The 14,664-nt window shown below is 42.7% G+C and overlaps 1 protein-coding gene across 1 annotated transcript in view; it reads right to left on the bottom strand.

Moving 5' to 3' along the window:
* The window catches only part of LOC126235805 (serpin B6-like), a 286,482-nt gene that overhangs the window by 63,362 nt on the left and 208,456 nt on the right, over nucleotides 1-14,664 (bottom strand). The window contains exon 5 of the mRNA XM_049944634.1: nucleotides 12,523-12,737. Within this exon, the coding sequence (XP_049800591.1) occupies nucleotides 12,523-12,737 (215 nt within the window). The remainder of the gene's footprint in view (nucleotides 1-12,522; nucleotides 12,738-14,664) is intronic.

The raw sequence follows: 14,664 nt of genomic DNA, 5'->3' as shown, positions 1-14,664 counted from the left end.
AAAACCCTTCTTCTGAAGTAGAGAACACACACACACATTCACACAAGCACAACTCACACACACATGACCACTGTCTCTGGCTGCGATGGCCAAACTGATTTGTAGCTGTGTCTGATTGGAGGAGCAAATCTGGTAGTAGGGTAGGAAAGAGATATGGGGCAGGCAGGAAGAGGACAGGATATAGCAGGGTGGGGTGGGGGAAAGTGTAATGATGGTTGTGAGAGTGTGCAAAAACACAATGGGGAAAGGGCAGGGCTGCTAGGTGGTGTCAGGAGGTTTGAAGGAAGAGAACAGAGTGAAAAAAGGAGGGAATTTGTAATGGGACATCTTCCTCTAGCATTACCTTTCCTCAACAATTGTAGTCGACATCAATAATATTTTTCGAATTTTGGACTGGTTAGTATTATCTCAGCTGTTTTTCTGAAAAATTTCTTATAATTTTGTACATAATATGTTATAATTCAAGCCAGAATTTATGAACAGGAATTATTATTTTGGATGTTATTATTGATAAATGAAAGTTCTGAATGTACAGTTAATTTTTTTTCAGAAACATTTAAAATTATGAATTATTTGACACATGTAAAATTTCTATTATTAATTAATTAATTAATTAATCAAAACTAATAGAAATTCGTTTGTCAAGAAAAATTGTAAACCCTCTGGAATATTGTTATTACCACAGAGTGAAGTAGCAGTATGCATGCCTCAAATGTGATTGGATGTATTTTTGGCAAACAATGTAATTTTGGCTTCGTTAGTGTGAAAAATGAAAAGACAGTCTGATACACTAAAATGTGACAAAATAAATGAATGTAAAAACAAAAATTCTGCAACAACAATGTTTAAAATTATTTAGATCAATTTAACCATGAGGACCTGAAATGTGAGAATTTCAGCTTCAAGAATCAGACCCCTAGACACAAAGAACTGGAGCCAACTCTAGAAGAAAAGATAAGTAAACTAAAAAGTTTATTGTACTGTTACTCCTGTCATATCTTCAGAAAAGACTTTGCTTATTGTGGAACAACAGTGGCAACTAGGAAGAAGGTGGGGGTTAACAAATGTGGGCGTCATCCTTGATTAATTGACTATTAATGAAATTTTATCTGTTGTAGAAAGTGCTCTATTTTGTTAATGACTGCTTTCGTAGGTAGCCTTACCTTTACTGGGATAGGAGATGCCTGGAATAGGTAGAGATGGTAGGGTGAACGGGACAGATCTCGCATCTATGTCGACTCCTGCACCCAACCCCTTACCATGTGGCTCATATCCCTGCAATACACCTAGATGCAAGACCTGCCCCAAACATTCACCTACCATCACCTACTCCAGTCCTGTCAGACACATCTTCTATCCAATTAAAGATATCCTCCCACCATTACCCACTCCAGTCCTATCATAGGCATTTCCTATCCCATCAAAGGCAGGTATACTTGTGAAACCAGCCATATGACCTACAACCTACACTACAATCACTGTGCTGCATCCTAGATGGGAATCACAGCTAACAAGCTGTCTGCCCACAAGAATGGCCACCAACAAACTGTGTCCAAAGGACAACTGGACCACCCAGTTGCTGAACATGCTGCCAAACACAATGTGTGTGTGTGTGTGTGTGTGTGTGTGTGTGTGTGTGTGTGTGCGGGGGGGGGGGGGGGGGGGGATGAGAGTGTTAGAGATGGGTCATTCACAAACTGACGGGTCCAAAGGAACAGTTCACCCATATGAACAGAATGAGTGAGGAACAAATTCTAAGGAACGGTCTTTCATAGTTAACTTCAGTGGAGGCTTTCTACTTATAGTTCCCAGGAATGGGAAATGGTCAGTCTCATTCCCGCAGTGGCATGTCGGCTGGTCTTGTTCCAGCCTCGGTCCCATTCCTGTCTGTCTCTGTCTACGGCTTCATACTTATAGTTCCCGGGAATGGGAAATGGTCAGTCTCATTCCTGAACGGCATGTCGGCCAGTCTCATTCCAGCCTTGGTCCCGTTCCCACCTGTCTCGGTCTCGCTCGGCCAGACTTGTCCTTCTTCATGTGGCCATTCATCACAGTTCCACTGCCATCTGCTCATAATTAGTTCAGTATCAAGTTGTTGTTCGTTTCATTCACTTCGCACAGCCATTCTAGGTTTGTTTTAAACTTTTTTGAACTCTGAATTTCTAGTTCTTTTAGTATTCTATTCAGTGTCCATGACCAGTAATTAAAATATATTTTATAATTACATAAATTACATAAAAATTATGTGGTATGTAATACATACATCTTTTCAGGCAACAAAACGGTGTATCAGCTTACTTCACTATTTCAGTAAACAGCAGAAGAAATACTTGCAAAAAGACAAGGTTTTTTTTTGTTATTACACTTGCAAAGGATGTTGGCAAGGCACACATGAGTTTCCATTTTCCATATTTTTTTGAATCAAGGTAAAAGAGCATGTTCACTGTTGTGGAAGGCAGACCAACTTACAACCGAACAAAGCCCGCGCTTCGCAATCGAGTGTATGGTGTCAGATTTTATAAAGAGAATATGATAACTCCTACAATATTATTTCAGTGGTGCAGAGTGGCACACAAATTCATTTATATCTAACAACATTTATGTTTGTTAAAATTCTCGATTCAAAACTGCTGCGGAGATATTTTTGCTAAGATGGCAGCAGACAGATGATAGTCAGTTTGTCTATTGTTATTCTTCATTTATTTTATATCAAGTTAATATATTTAGATAAAAGTCTCTTGTTCTCTATTCTTTAGCATTTAAAATTATTCTCAATGAAAATGTTTCATATTTTTTATACCAGCTACTAGTAAACTCCGCTGTAAGTTACTAGCACTAATGACTGCACTCCTAATTGCAGAGCTGAAAATTGACACTTAAAAACATTAATTAGATTGGATTACATTTAAAATAAATACAAATCCACGTCTAGACAATAGGGACTCTATTTTTCAAATAATAATTAACAATATAGTTACAGGTTTTCTCTTTGCAGACCTCACATGTCTCATGCCCGAACAGTTTATCCATTAGCACAGGAAGAACAACTGAACCACAATTATCACAGATGACAAAAAGGATTATAATTGTTGTTGTCCATGAATGTAGCTCTCTGATAACAGTTTTAATTCACACAGAAATTAAATTATTAGAGAAATAATGAAATAATTACTGTCAATTTTACATGATACAGTCTTTTTTATACGTTGTATCGATAATATTTGTCGATGTTTGTACACTGCCATCTCTAGTGTGTGTGTGTGTGTGGTGTGTGTGTGTGTGTGTGTGTGTGTGTGTGTGTGTGTGTGTGTGTGTGTGTGTGTGTGTGTGTGTGTTTTTACTTCAGAAGAAGGCCTTTTTGCCGATATCTAAAATGTATAGCAATTTTTTCATTAATCCTGTCTGTGACTCAGCATCTTCTCTACATGGTGAGTAGCAATCTGCCCTTTCATCATATTGTTGTTATAGCAGTATAACATACCCCTAAGATTCCCAACCTGAAGACTCATCCATCAAGCAGCAACTTACACTTCGAAGATAAAAGGACTGTTATCTAGCACAAAAGCATGCAGAATAAAGATGAGAGTACCTCAAGAACAAAGCATAGAGATACAATGTGAAATGATAACATGTACTTAGTTTTTGAGACTTTTAGATGATCTAAATTGGAGATTTAAATTTCTTGGTATGATAATTAAAAGACTACAACTGATTTACTAAGACATTAGCCTATTTGTGAAAAACTGGTATGAACCATACAGACGTAGTGTTCAGACCTGCGAGGTCCATATAAGGCTGTACTGTAGCTAACATAAAAAAAGGAAGGCAGCATGAATGGTTTCATGATTGTTGGACTAGCTGGAGAGTGAAACATAAGTGCTGAAACATTTTATCTGGTAGGCACTTCAACAAAGATACTTTGTTACTCAAAAAGATCTACGTTACAATGGGAAACATACGAATGATCTTAAGCCCCCTAGATATCAGTCCTGTATAGATCATAAAGATAAAAGAAGGCAAATAACAGCTCACACAGAGGTATACAATCTTTCTTACAACACTCCATCTGTAACTGGAATAAGAAGAATGGTAATGTACAGAAAAATGTAAAGTACCTTCCGTTTACTGTGAGCCATGGAGTATATATGTGTAAGACCTAAGTCTAACTAAGGAACCTCATGTAGATGTGATCATCTTAGAATTATTAAGATCCTATGACAAAATTATGCCATGTGTTACGCAAGCTACATGAGACAGATGAAATACCCTGGGACCTAAAGAAGACTGTAATAATTGCAATTTCAAAGAAGGCAATTTGAACCATCAATGTAGCAAGTCTTGTTTGCAAAATAATGACACAAATTATTTACAGAAAAATTGAAATACTTATAGAATCCAACCTCAGAAGAGATCATTTAGGGTTCTGGAGAAATGTAGGAACACGCAAGGTAATATTGATCCTAAAACTTATCTTAAGATAAGTTCAAGAAAATCAAACCTGTGTATATTGCAATTATCGATTTATTTAATGATTTTGACAATTTTGATTTGAATAGACCCTTTGCAATTCTGAAGGTAGCAGCGATAAACACATGGAGTGAAAGGTTGTCGACAAAATGCACTGAAACCAGACTGCAGCAACAAGGGTCAAAGGACATTAAAGGGAAGCAGTATTTGAGAATGTGGTATGACAGCTGTGCAACCTTATCCTCGATTTTACTCAATATGTATTTTGGGCAAGCAGTAAGGAACAGTAAAGAGACATGTGGAAAAGGAAATGAAGTTCAGTGATGGTAATGAACTTGTAAGAGCTGTTGAATTGAATGGACAGTCTCATAAAAAGAGGTTTTACAATGAAAATCAACAAAATTAAAACAAGGATAAAGGATTGTTGTCAAATTAAACAGGCGATGCTGAAGGAATAGGATTAGAAAATGAACATTAAAATTAGTAGATAAGTATTGCTATTTGAGCAGCAAAATAAGTGACAGTGGTCAAATCAGGGAGGACATGAAGCATATTTGAATAAAAGTATTTGTCAAAATCAAAGATAAATTTAATATTAAGAATTCTTTTATGAAGGCATTTGTCTGGAGTGGAGCCTTGCGTGGAAGTTAAATATGTATGATAAGCAGTTCCAACAAACAGAGAATAGAAGCTTTAGAAATGTGACACTATAAAGAATACTGAAGACTGGTTAACAAATGAAGAGGTACTGAATTAAGTCAGATGGAACAGAACATTATGATATAATTTGACTAAATAAGCAATCGGTTGATAGGACATATCCTGAGACATCAACGAAGGGTCAGTATCATAACTGAGGAAGTGTTGGGGGATAAAGTGAAACTCTGTCTTGGTTACAGTATGCACATTCAAATGAATTTAGTTGCAGTAGTCATGTAAATATGAATAGCCTTGTACAGGATAGACTAGTATGGAGTGCAGTTTCTGGACTGAAGACCACAATAACAACAGCATATATAAATGTTGATACTTACATGCACAAAATATTTTCTTCATTTAATATGGCAATAACATCAACAATGAGTAACAGACTTGAGCATAGTGCTCATACTGGCTTCATTTCTAGTACTATGCATACAAACAGCTGCCTTATGGGTTTATGATGGATTCAGGGTGGTTTTCTCCAGAGAATACACCAACATGCTGAGAATTATATTTTATTGCACATCATGGCAGCACAACACACACGGAACTGAACTTAAACATGGTGGGATGCAAAGAAGTCAGAGATGAAATACAATGCAACGATGGTTTGTTTATGCATCGATATTTCTGGTGACGAGTTTATCGGCTCCACATAGGATGGCATCAGGTGGAGTTGTGTGAGGTAGATGAGCGATAGTAAGCTCGAAGGAGTCCTCCGGTAGTGGTGTTGTAAGTCGTCGAGCTGCGAGGGTTGGCAAGTTGACATGGAAATCGTGGAAGCGAGCCGGTCGTCGTACAGGCCGTGTGTGTCGGGCGGAGGCGGGCCTGTACGGAGCAATCACAACAATGTCGGCCGAAGGTGTTGCGAATACCTGGAGCGTTTCCAGGTTGACGTCAGGCGGCTGTGGGAAACACTTAATTAAATTGCATAGTATCACAGAATTATCATTGGGAACACTGAGAGATGAGAAACACACGATAAATAGCAAATCATCCCTGAGTATTATAGAAATTTCGTGGATGATGTCAGAGGGCACAGGGACTGTCACCTCGAAGGAGGGAGCGTGTGTTGACCAGGGAAGCGGGGGGAGAAAAACCTCGACACAGTGAGGCAGGTGATAGCGGGGACGTGCTCGAAAGAGAAGCGGTGAGCAGTTCGTGGTTGAGGGCTGTGAGCTTTATCGAGAGAGTGTGTTTGGTGGGGAGCTCGGCAACAAGCTTGAGGAGGGGTTCTGAGATGCACACGACAGTGAGTGATCGCCCGAGGGAGGGAGCAAAGGTGGAGAGTCATGTGGTAGTAGGCGGAGTGGAGTGCTCGTGTCAGGTGATGGCGTACATTCGGGCTCGGCATGAGCTGGTTTGAGTCTGTTCAGCGACAAAGTGACGGGGGAATTTTTTATCAGGATGTCACACATGTTCATGGATCATCAAAGCACACGATAGATAAGGGCCAGAGTATGGGGGCTGGAGAGGTACTCAGACGGAGTCGTCCTGGAGCATGACGAAATTACAGTGGAAAGGAAAGTGGGTATGTAGACTGTTGGAGGTGTGTGAGCGGATGGGGGGGGGGGGGGGGGCAATCAGCAGGTTGGAGAAGTGAGATTTCACACGTTCAATGAACGAGGGTAGGGGTGAAAGTGAGTGACAGGCAGGACAGACAATATCTCCTGGGAGGACCAGGGTTGGTCAATATACGTATTCTGCAACTGTCCCTTTGATGTCTTTCTTGTAGGTTGCACGAGCACCAAGCAGTACAAGTGGCAGGGCCTCCATCCATAAGGAGTCATTGTAACGGAGGACCGCATTGAGGGTGCAGTGCCAGCACTCGATGAGGTCATTGCTTTGCGGATGGTAAGCAGTCGCGTGTATGCGTCGGATTCCGCAGATATGGCAAATGCCATTGAACAGGGCTGACTCGAACTGATGGCCCTGGCCAGTGGTAATGACTGCGGGACAACCGAAACGCGATACCCATGACTCAATGAAAGAACGAGCGACAGTTTCTGTGGTAATGTTGGGAAGAGGGGCAGCTTCGACCCAACGAGTAGTATGGTCAATGGTGGAAAGTATGTAGCGGAAACCATTGGAGGCGGGGAGAGGGCCCACAATGTCAATGTGCACGTTCTGAAATCGCCCAGGGGGAATAGGGAAGGTGCCGAGAGGGGGAGAGGTGTGTTTGTGTACCTTGTTACATTGACATACAAGGCATTCGAGTGCCCACTGTTGCAAGTCTTTATTGACATTTCGCGTTTCGCCAAACAAAGTGCTCCGCGACTAGGCAGGCTGAAGCTCGAATGCCAGGATGAGCCAAACTGTGAAGAGCATTGAAAACAGCTCGATGGAGTGTGGCAGGGATAATGGGGCAGAGTATGCCTGTGCCATCATCGCACCAGTCTGCACCAGAAATATTGGGAAAGGTGGTAAGGACAGGGTGTAGAGAAGAAGCTGGGTCAGAGATTAATTTCTGTGTATCTTCGTCAGAGGATTGGAGTTCGGGGAGAGCAGAAAGATCCAGAAGGGAAGATATGGCATCGACACAGGAAAGAAAATCAGCAACAATATTGTAGGCACCCTTTATGTGCCTGACATCGGTGGTGAATTGTGAAATGAAGTCAAAATAATGGAAGCGACGTGGGGGAGGGTCGGCCGGAGGGTTCATTATAGCAGCTGCCAAGGGTTCGTGGTCAGTGAGAACATAGAATGAGTGCCCCTTGACTTCCGTTCGAAAATGTTTGACTGCCTCGTACACAGCCAGCAGTTCACGATCGAACGTGGAACATTTGTGTCGGGCGTTGTTGAGCTTTTGCGAGAAAAACTGCAGGGTCGAGGTCTGGCCATCGACTGTCTGGCTGAGAACGACGCCGATGGCAAAGTCACTGACGTCTGTTGTAATGAAACGTTGCACATCGGGGTGGTGATGCGCGATTGTGCAGGCTTTGGTGAGGAGTTTCTTGAGTTCCAACAAAGAGTCTGTCATTTCTGGTGTCCACTGCAGAGGCCGGGTTCTGGAGGTGTTTTTTCCTGCCAAAGTGTCGGTTAACGGGGCTTGGATTTCACCAGCTTGGGGTAGGTGTTTTCGATAGTAGTTCATGGTGCCAAGAAAATGCCGAAGTTCTTTGAATGAAGAAAGTCTTGGTAGATCTAAGATGGACTGTTCTTTCTCTGGTGGAGGTGAGATACCATCAGCCAATACCCGGAACCCAAGGAAGGTGACAGCAGGCTGTTGCAATTGTAGTTTTTCGGGGTTGGTTTTGATGCCTGCGGCTTTCAAGGTGTCTGGAACGGTCTGCACGTGATGTATATTGACCTCGACAGAGGAGCTGAAGACAAGTATGTCTTCGAGGTAAGCAAAACAGAATATGAGGCCGAACAAAACCTCGTTAATAAAGTGTTGCCACGTCTGTGTGGCGTTTTTGAGTCCAAAAGGCATGAATCGGAATTGAAAGAGGCCTATGGGCGTGTTAATTGCTGTTTTTTCAATATCCTCAGGGGCCATTGGAATTTGGTGGTAAGTCCGTTTACAGTGGATGACAGAAAAAACAGATGTGCCCGACAGCATGCTGGTGAAGTTGGCAATGTTTGGTACAGGGTAGTTGTCCATTATAGTTTTCGCATTCAAGTGACGGTAATCCCTGCACATGCACCAGGTCCCGTCTTTTTTGGATGTCATATGAATGGGAGTGGACCAGCAGCTGGAAGAGGGTTCGATGACACCGGCGTTTAAGAGCTCTGTGATTTGCTTTTTGAGATCACAAAGGCGCTCGGGGCAAAGTCTCCAGGGTTTACTAGAGATGCGAGGACCTAGTGTAAGGTGCAATCTGTGCATTGTTAGTAACCACAGCAATGTTGCCTGAGGCAAGGGAGGCTGTTTGTTTACTGCTTGCATTGTGCAAGTCAGTTGTAGCAGGATTACCGCGTTCGGTGCGGGTCGACTTTTCTGAAGGAAGCCGAGGTGGCGTGACAAGATGGCCGCCGGCATAAAGCGCAAGCTCCGGAATCGTGAAAGTTTGGTTGGGTTCGTGAATCATTAGTAGGCACAGCGGCTGTGGGTGCGGCCTTTGGCAGCATGGTCTAGGTCAAAACATGTGAATTGCAGGCGTGTCTGTGTAGTTCATCGAGTTCACACGGTGGCGCACAGCAGCAGCAGTTTCACAGTTTGCAAGATCGTCCACTGGGGACAGGCCAGGCTGAAGTGAGGCGCAGCGCGCATGCGCAGTAGTACACAAGTCAGAGTCAACAACTGTCGAGTGAGGAGGGCGTGGTACTATGGGGCTGTCAGTACATGCGGCGACAGTTGTACGGGGGCCTAGTTTACACATGTCTGTGCACGACATTGTGGTGACAGCACAGTTGATAGAGGTTACGGATGAGGAGCACATGGAAGTAGGATTGTCTGTACAGTCGATGCACTTACTAGCCTTGATTTTTCCTTGTTGAAGTGTTTTTAATTTCAAACTGCTTTTTGTGGATCCGGAGGGTGATTACGAAATTTTCGTTGCATAGGCGAGTGACCTGTTCTTGCTCGACAAAACACTTTTGTGTAATTTCTTGCAGCTCAGTCGAAAGAGACGAGTATTTGTGTACTAGTTGAGCAGGAACAGATGCATCCAGGGAGCGAGGGCTCGACGGAGCACACGGAAAGTGAGTGTTTGTCGGGTGATGAAACACAGTGTTGCGCACTATGTCCGGGGAAAGTTTGTGGTGGTGCAAGAAATCAATGCCTATGATAGGTTCGTTAATATCACAGACTAGGAAAGTCCACTCGAGCTAGCAGTTCGGAGAGAGCGTAACAGAGTGGGATGTAAAACCAACGCACTGCAGTTTAGTGGAGTTGACGGCTTGTAGTGACGTGTGGTGGGAACGAATATTCTCAGATGCTAGAGACGTAGGCAGTAGGAACACTTCAGAACCGTGTCAATGAGGAACAGTTGTCCCAAAGACATGTGTTTGACGTATAAGCATCCACAAATGTTAGGTTGTTCACGAACTGAGTGAAGCACTGGGAGGTGCCCATCTTGTGCGCAGGAGGCGACACCAGAACCTACCTGCGACCAGCATTTGGGAAACAGCAAGGCAGTCTGCAGTTCCCTGCTGCATCACCAAAACGTGTGTGGAAGTAGCAGTAGGGGTAATGTGGATGTACATCCTGCAGAGAGCCCGTAGCTGAGGGGGAAGGACGAGGGTCCGTGCCTGCCGAAGAGTCGACTGCAGGAGGGGGCGAAGCCATCGCCGGCGCTGGCGAGTGGTTACCGGTGGCCAAATTAACGTGGCGTCTGTGGCGTGCAGGGAGAGGGTGAAGCTGTTGGTGGGAGGCGGGTTCAATTTGCCGGGTGTGAAGCTCGCGTTGTAGTGCAGAATGAGCTCAGTCAGTGGCGCAGATAAGTACGTCAGTTGCTTGAGCTTCAAGGCAAGAGATGGCAGTTTGGACAGAAAGAGGAAGTTTCTTGATCCAGATTGACAAGAGCGTGTTATTGGGCCGGCCCGGTTGTTAACTACGAGTCAGAGATGGCGCCACAGCTGTGATGGAGTTGAGTCGCCGAGTTGTTCCTCGTAGATGAGCTGCTGGACCTTCTTAATCGACGTCCGTGTAACATGTTCCAGTATCGTCCTCTTGACACAAGTGGATTGTCTACATGAGGAGGAAAGGTGACTAAATCATGAATCAAGTCAGCATGGTCGTGGAGATTGTTCATGAGACAAATATACCGTGAGTGGCCATCAAGCGAGTAATATTGAAAGATCTGCTCGACTAAGGCGAACCAGAATTCGGGGTTCTCGATGGAGAACACAGGCAGTTTTGGTAGTTTCACGAGTGGTGGCGGCCTGGAAGCAGCCTGGGGGGAGAAGTGCAGAAGCAGATGTGAGGTCGAAAGCGTGGGCGGCAGTAGCATTCTCGAGCCTTCGCGGCGCGGTTGGGGATCTCGATGGAGCTGTGAACTGGCCCTGCAGTAGAGTGAAGGTGGCACATTGCGGTGGACGATGTGTCACGTCGTGGAAGGCCGACGCAGATGAGGCACCAGTTTGTGCCAAAAACGAATGCAGAAGCTCGACAGGAGCTGGTGCAGATGTGACAGGAGAGATGTGTTTCATGGAAGGTGGTACGTCGCGGATGGTCGACGCGGAATAGGCACCCGGCTATGCCGAAAACAGTTGCGGAGGCTCGACTGAGAAATAATTCATGAACACACTGATAGCTCGACGAGAGAGCTGAGCCGTAATCACCTGTGTGGCATGGAGGCGGCAGATGCTGAACCGAAGCACCGTGTGTATAGTGATGCCGAACATGGAGTGAGTGGTAAAAAGGTTCATTGTTCGTAGTCACTCCACTCGAAATCACGTTCAGATAAGGTGAGAGCCATGGCTCAGAGCACTGGGGTGTAGTAGTAGAACATAGGGTGTCGTTATGCCCACTAGACCACTTGTTGTTCATGTTGCAGGCTGATATGCTGAAGTCGGAAGACACGTATTGATGTGGGACAGAAGTAGCAGCAAGCGTGGTCAGAAGCTGAGGTGAAAGGCCCATGAGCCTGGCAGGGCCGACCACGTGGCTGTAGTTAATGTGAGGTTGCACGGAGTAGGGCGTTGAGAATTGTTGCTCCAGCAGTGGAAAGTTGTCCAATGAAGCATTAATGGAGTTCAACGTTGGTACCTTATCGCATCGAGAACCGTAAGTAGTGGTGGCACGGTTGGTGGAGGTAGGGACATGAGGTGGTGGGAACAAAGGCGTTTGGTAACCAGAGTCATGCATGATCCTAACCTCACTTGTTACAGGCTCGAAAATATTGAGCGACACCAGGGGAGCCGTCGAAGGAGAAACACCGTGTTGCAATCCTGGCGGGTGTACATCGCCAGCAACATGGTGCATATTTGTCACAAAATCGGGCATTAGGTGTGGAGCCGAAGTCATTGTTTGAACACTATTGTGGTACAACACGTGAAACTAACCGGCACAGTCATCATGGGCACTGTCGGAAAGCAAAAACGAATAACGAAGAAACTCGGGGTCACCATTGTGGTGGATTCAGAGTGGTTTTCTCCAGAGAATACACCAACATGTTGAGAACTATATTTTATTGCACATCATGGTAGAACAACACATGTGGAACTGAACTTTAACGTGGTGGGAAACAAAGAAGTCAGAGATGAAATACAATGCAAAGATGGTTTGTTCATGTATTGATATTTCTGGTGAGTTTATCGGCGCCATAGGTTTGTGTGTGAGTTGTCACCTTTCCTCAGTTTTTTCTAAGCAATTCATTGTTGTATAAAGTTATGTGTCTCTAATTTCATGCTACTGTTATTGAATGACAGAGAAGGTTTTTACCAACTCTGTAAATTTACTAGCAATACCTTGTAATTGAGCTTCAGAACTTGAGCTTCAAGTTGTTTTGCCTCTGTATACATTAAGTTTTTCTTTAGTTTCATCATATCTACAGTTTTCTTCTTAGTTGCAGAAACATGGAAAGGCATGGGGGCTGTGTCATCTTTCATGAATGGAATATCCCACAGGCCTTTAAAGTAAATTGCATTTACAAGCACCAGGCAAGTCATCTGGCTCAAAGAACCTGTAAGAAACAGACATAAGGAAGTTGCTAAAATGATATCAACAATTACTCCTTTCTTTTAGTGGCAGCCTCCTAATTATATTTTCTATGTTATTGGCTGAGAGCATTGGAGAGAACATTACTTTTCACTTTGTGATGATATGCAGACTACACGTGTAGATGTAGAATATTTACTTCAGCCCATGATCACAAAATTGTTTAGTAGCTATGCCAACATCAACTCCCTGGTCACACTGCCAATAACCTACAAGTACTGCTTGTCCAATGGCTGCTTCATAATATGCTAGGGGACAAAATTTCATTGAGGCTTTTATTAGAGGAGACTATTTGAAAAAACAACAAAAGTGAATACAAAAACACTCCATCAATGGATAAAGGTTGCGGCATGCAGAAAAACCAGCAAATAAACAGTGTAAACAACTGCAATGAAGTGTAAGTAAACATGCAAGGAGACTTAATATGTTTCAGTAAACTCAATCCACTGCTGTAGTCAGTCACCATCATGATATTCTTAAGAACAACCATCTAAATTGATTTAAGATGGGATGAACACAAATTATTAATAGCTATAGTTATTTGCAAGTTCCATAGACCACAATTCAGATTGCTCACTATAATGAGGAACAAGTCAGCTTACAATTCTAACACTTTTCTCAATGAAAGATAAATCTGTCTGTTGGTAAGGCCACTGCCAATTAGAGATATGCCAGAAAAATCATAAAGAATTGTACAATGAAAACAATCAATTTTTAACAATATAATGTAATTGTATAGATAAAAAAACTACTCACCAAGTGGCGGCAGAACACATACATAAAAGAAGGTTATAATTAGGCAAGCTTTCGGAGCTACCTGGTGAATAGAATTTTTTACATATCCAATTACATTATAAAGAACTGTACATAATTCATATACATAGGAATTTGTTTACAGTTGTGTGACTGGCTTTTGTGAGCTGCTATTCAGTTGAGAAACCTTAACAAGACAGATTATTAGAAAGGTATATATGACACAGAAAAGAGCTTCTGAACTCATTAACAGTTCATTCATTAGTGAGAAAGCATTACTAATTTGGATTTAAAAAACAGATATAGGAGATTCAGGGGAAAACTGTGCAAACTCATTATGGGATTGTGTACCAGGTAAGCACACCTTTCAGGTAGGTAACATAGGTGTGTTCCAGCATAACCTCAGTATATCAAAATTAGATTTGGAATGACAGGCTGTACATGGAAAGATTGGAAAAGCACATGATGCAATGTCGTACTCTATGATACAGGGTGTTTCAAAAAGAATATATGAGTTGTGACCAAAAATTAATGCAAATTTTTTAACTTCATGGGATTTATACATCTGATTTTCAATTTATTTTTTTATCTTGTTAACACACATTTTCCTGACGTGTGTTTGCATTTTCAGCTGTTTTGAATATTTAATTTATTGCTGATGGTCAAAAAGGTTATACATGTTTTCAAATGCTTGGCAAATTTTAACTTCTGATAAAGATGGCTCAAAAAATTTGCATTAGAGTTTGCTTTAAAAAATGAATAAACTGCAGCATCACATTCAGAATGTTGACTGTGGCTCTTGGCAAATCTGCTATGAGTAAGACAAGAGTTTATGAGTGGTATGGATATTTCAAAGAGGCCTGAGAAGACAATGAAGATAACAACCATCCTGAATGCCCTAGCACATCAATTACTGATGACAATATGGAAGAGGTAATGAAAATGGCTCTGGAAAATCACCAAATCACCATGAGAGAGGTTACTGATGATGTCAGCATATTCTTTGGCTTATGCCAAATTTCACACAATTATTTTTGGATGTGTTGGCATTAAACATATAACAGCAAAAAGATTAGCTGCACTGCACAATTCCACACAGTACAAAAAGTATTGCTGTGAAAGCGCCCAAAGTCTACCAA

The sequence above is a fragment of the Schistocerca nitens genome, chromosome 2, assembly GCF_023898315.1.
Source record: "Schistocerca nitens isolate TAMUIC-IGC-003100 chromosome 2, iqSchNite1.1, whole genome shotgun sequence".
Lineage (NCBI taxonomy): Eukaryota > Metazoa > Arthropoda > Insecta > Orthoptera > Acrididae > Schistocerca > Schistocerca nitens.
This window is presented reverse-complemented; position numbering and strand designations above follow the sequence as displayed.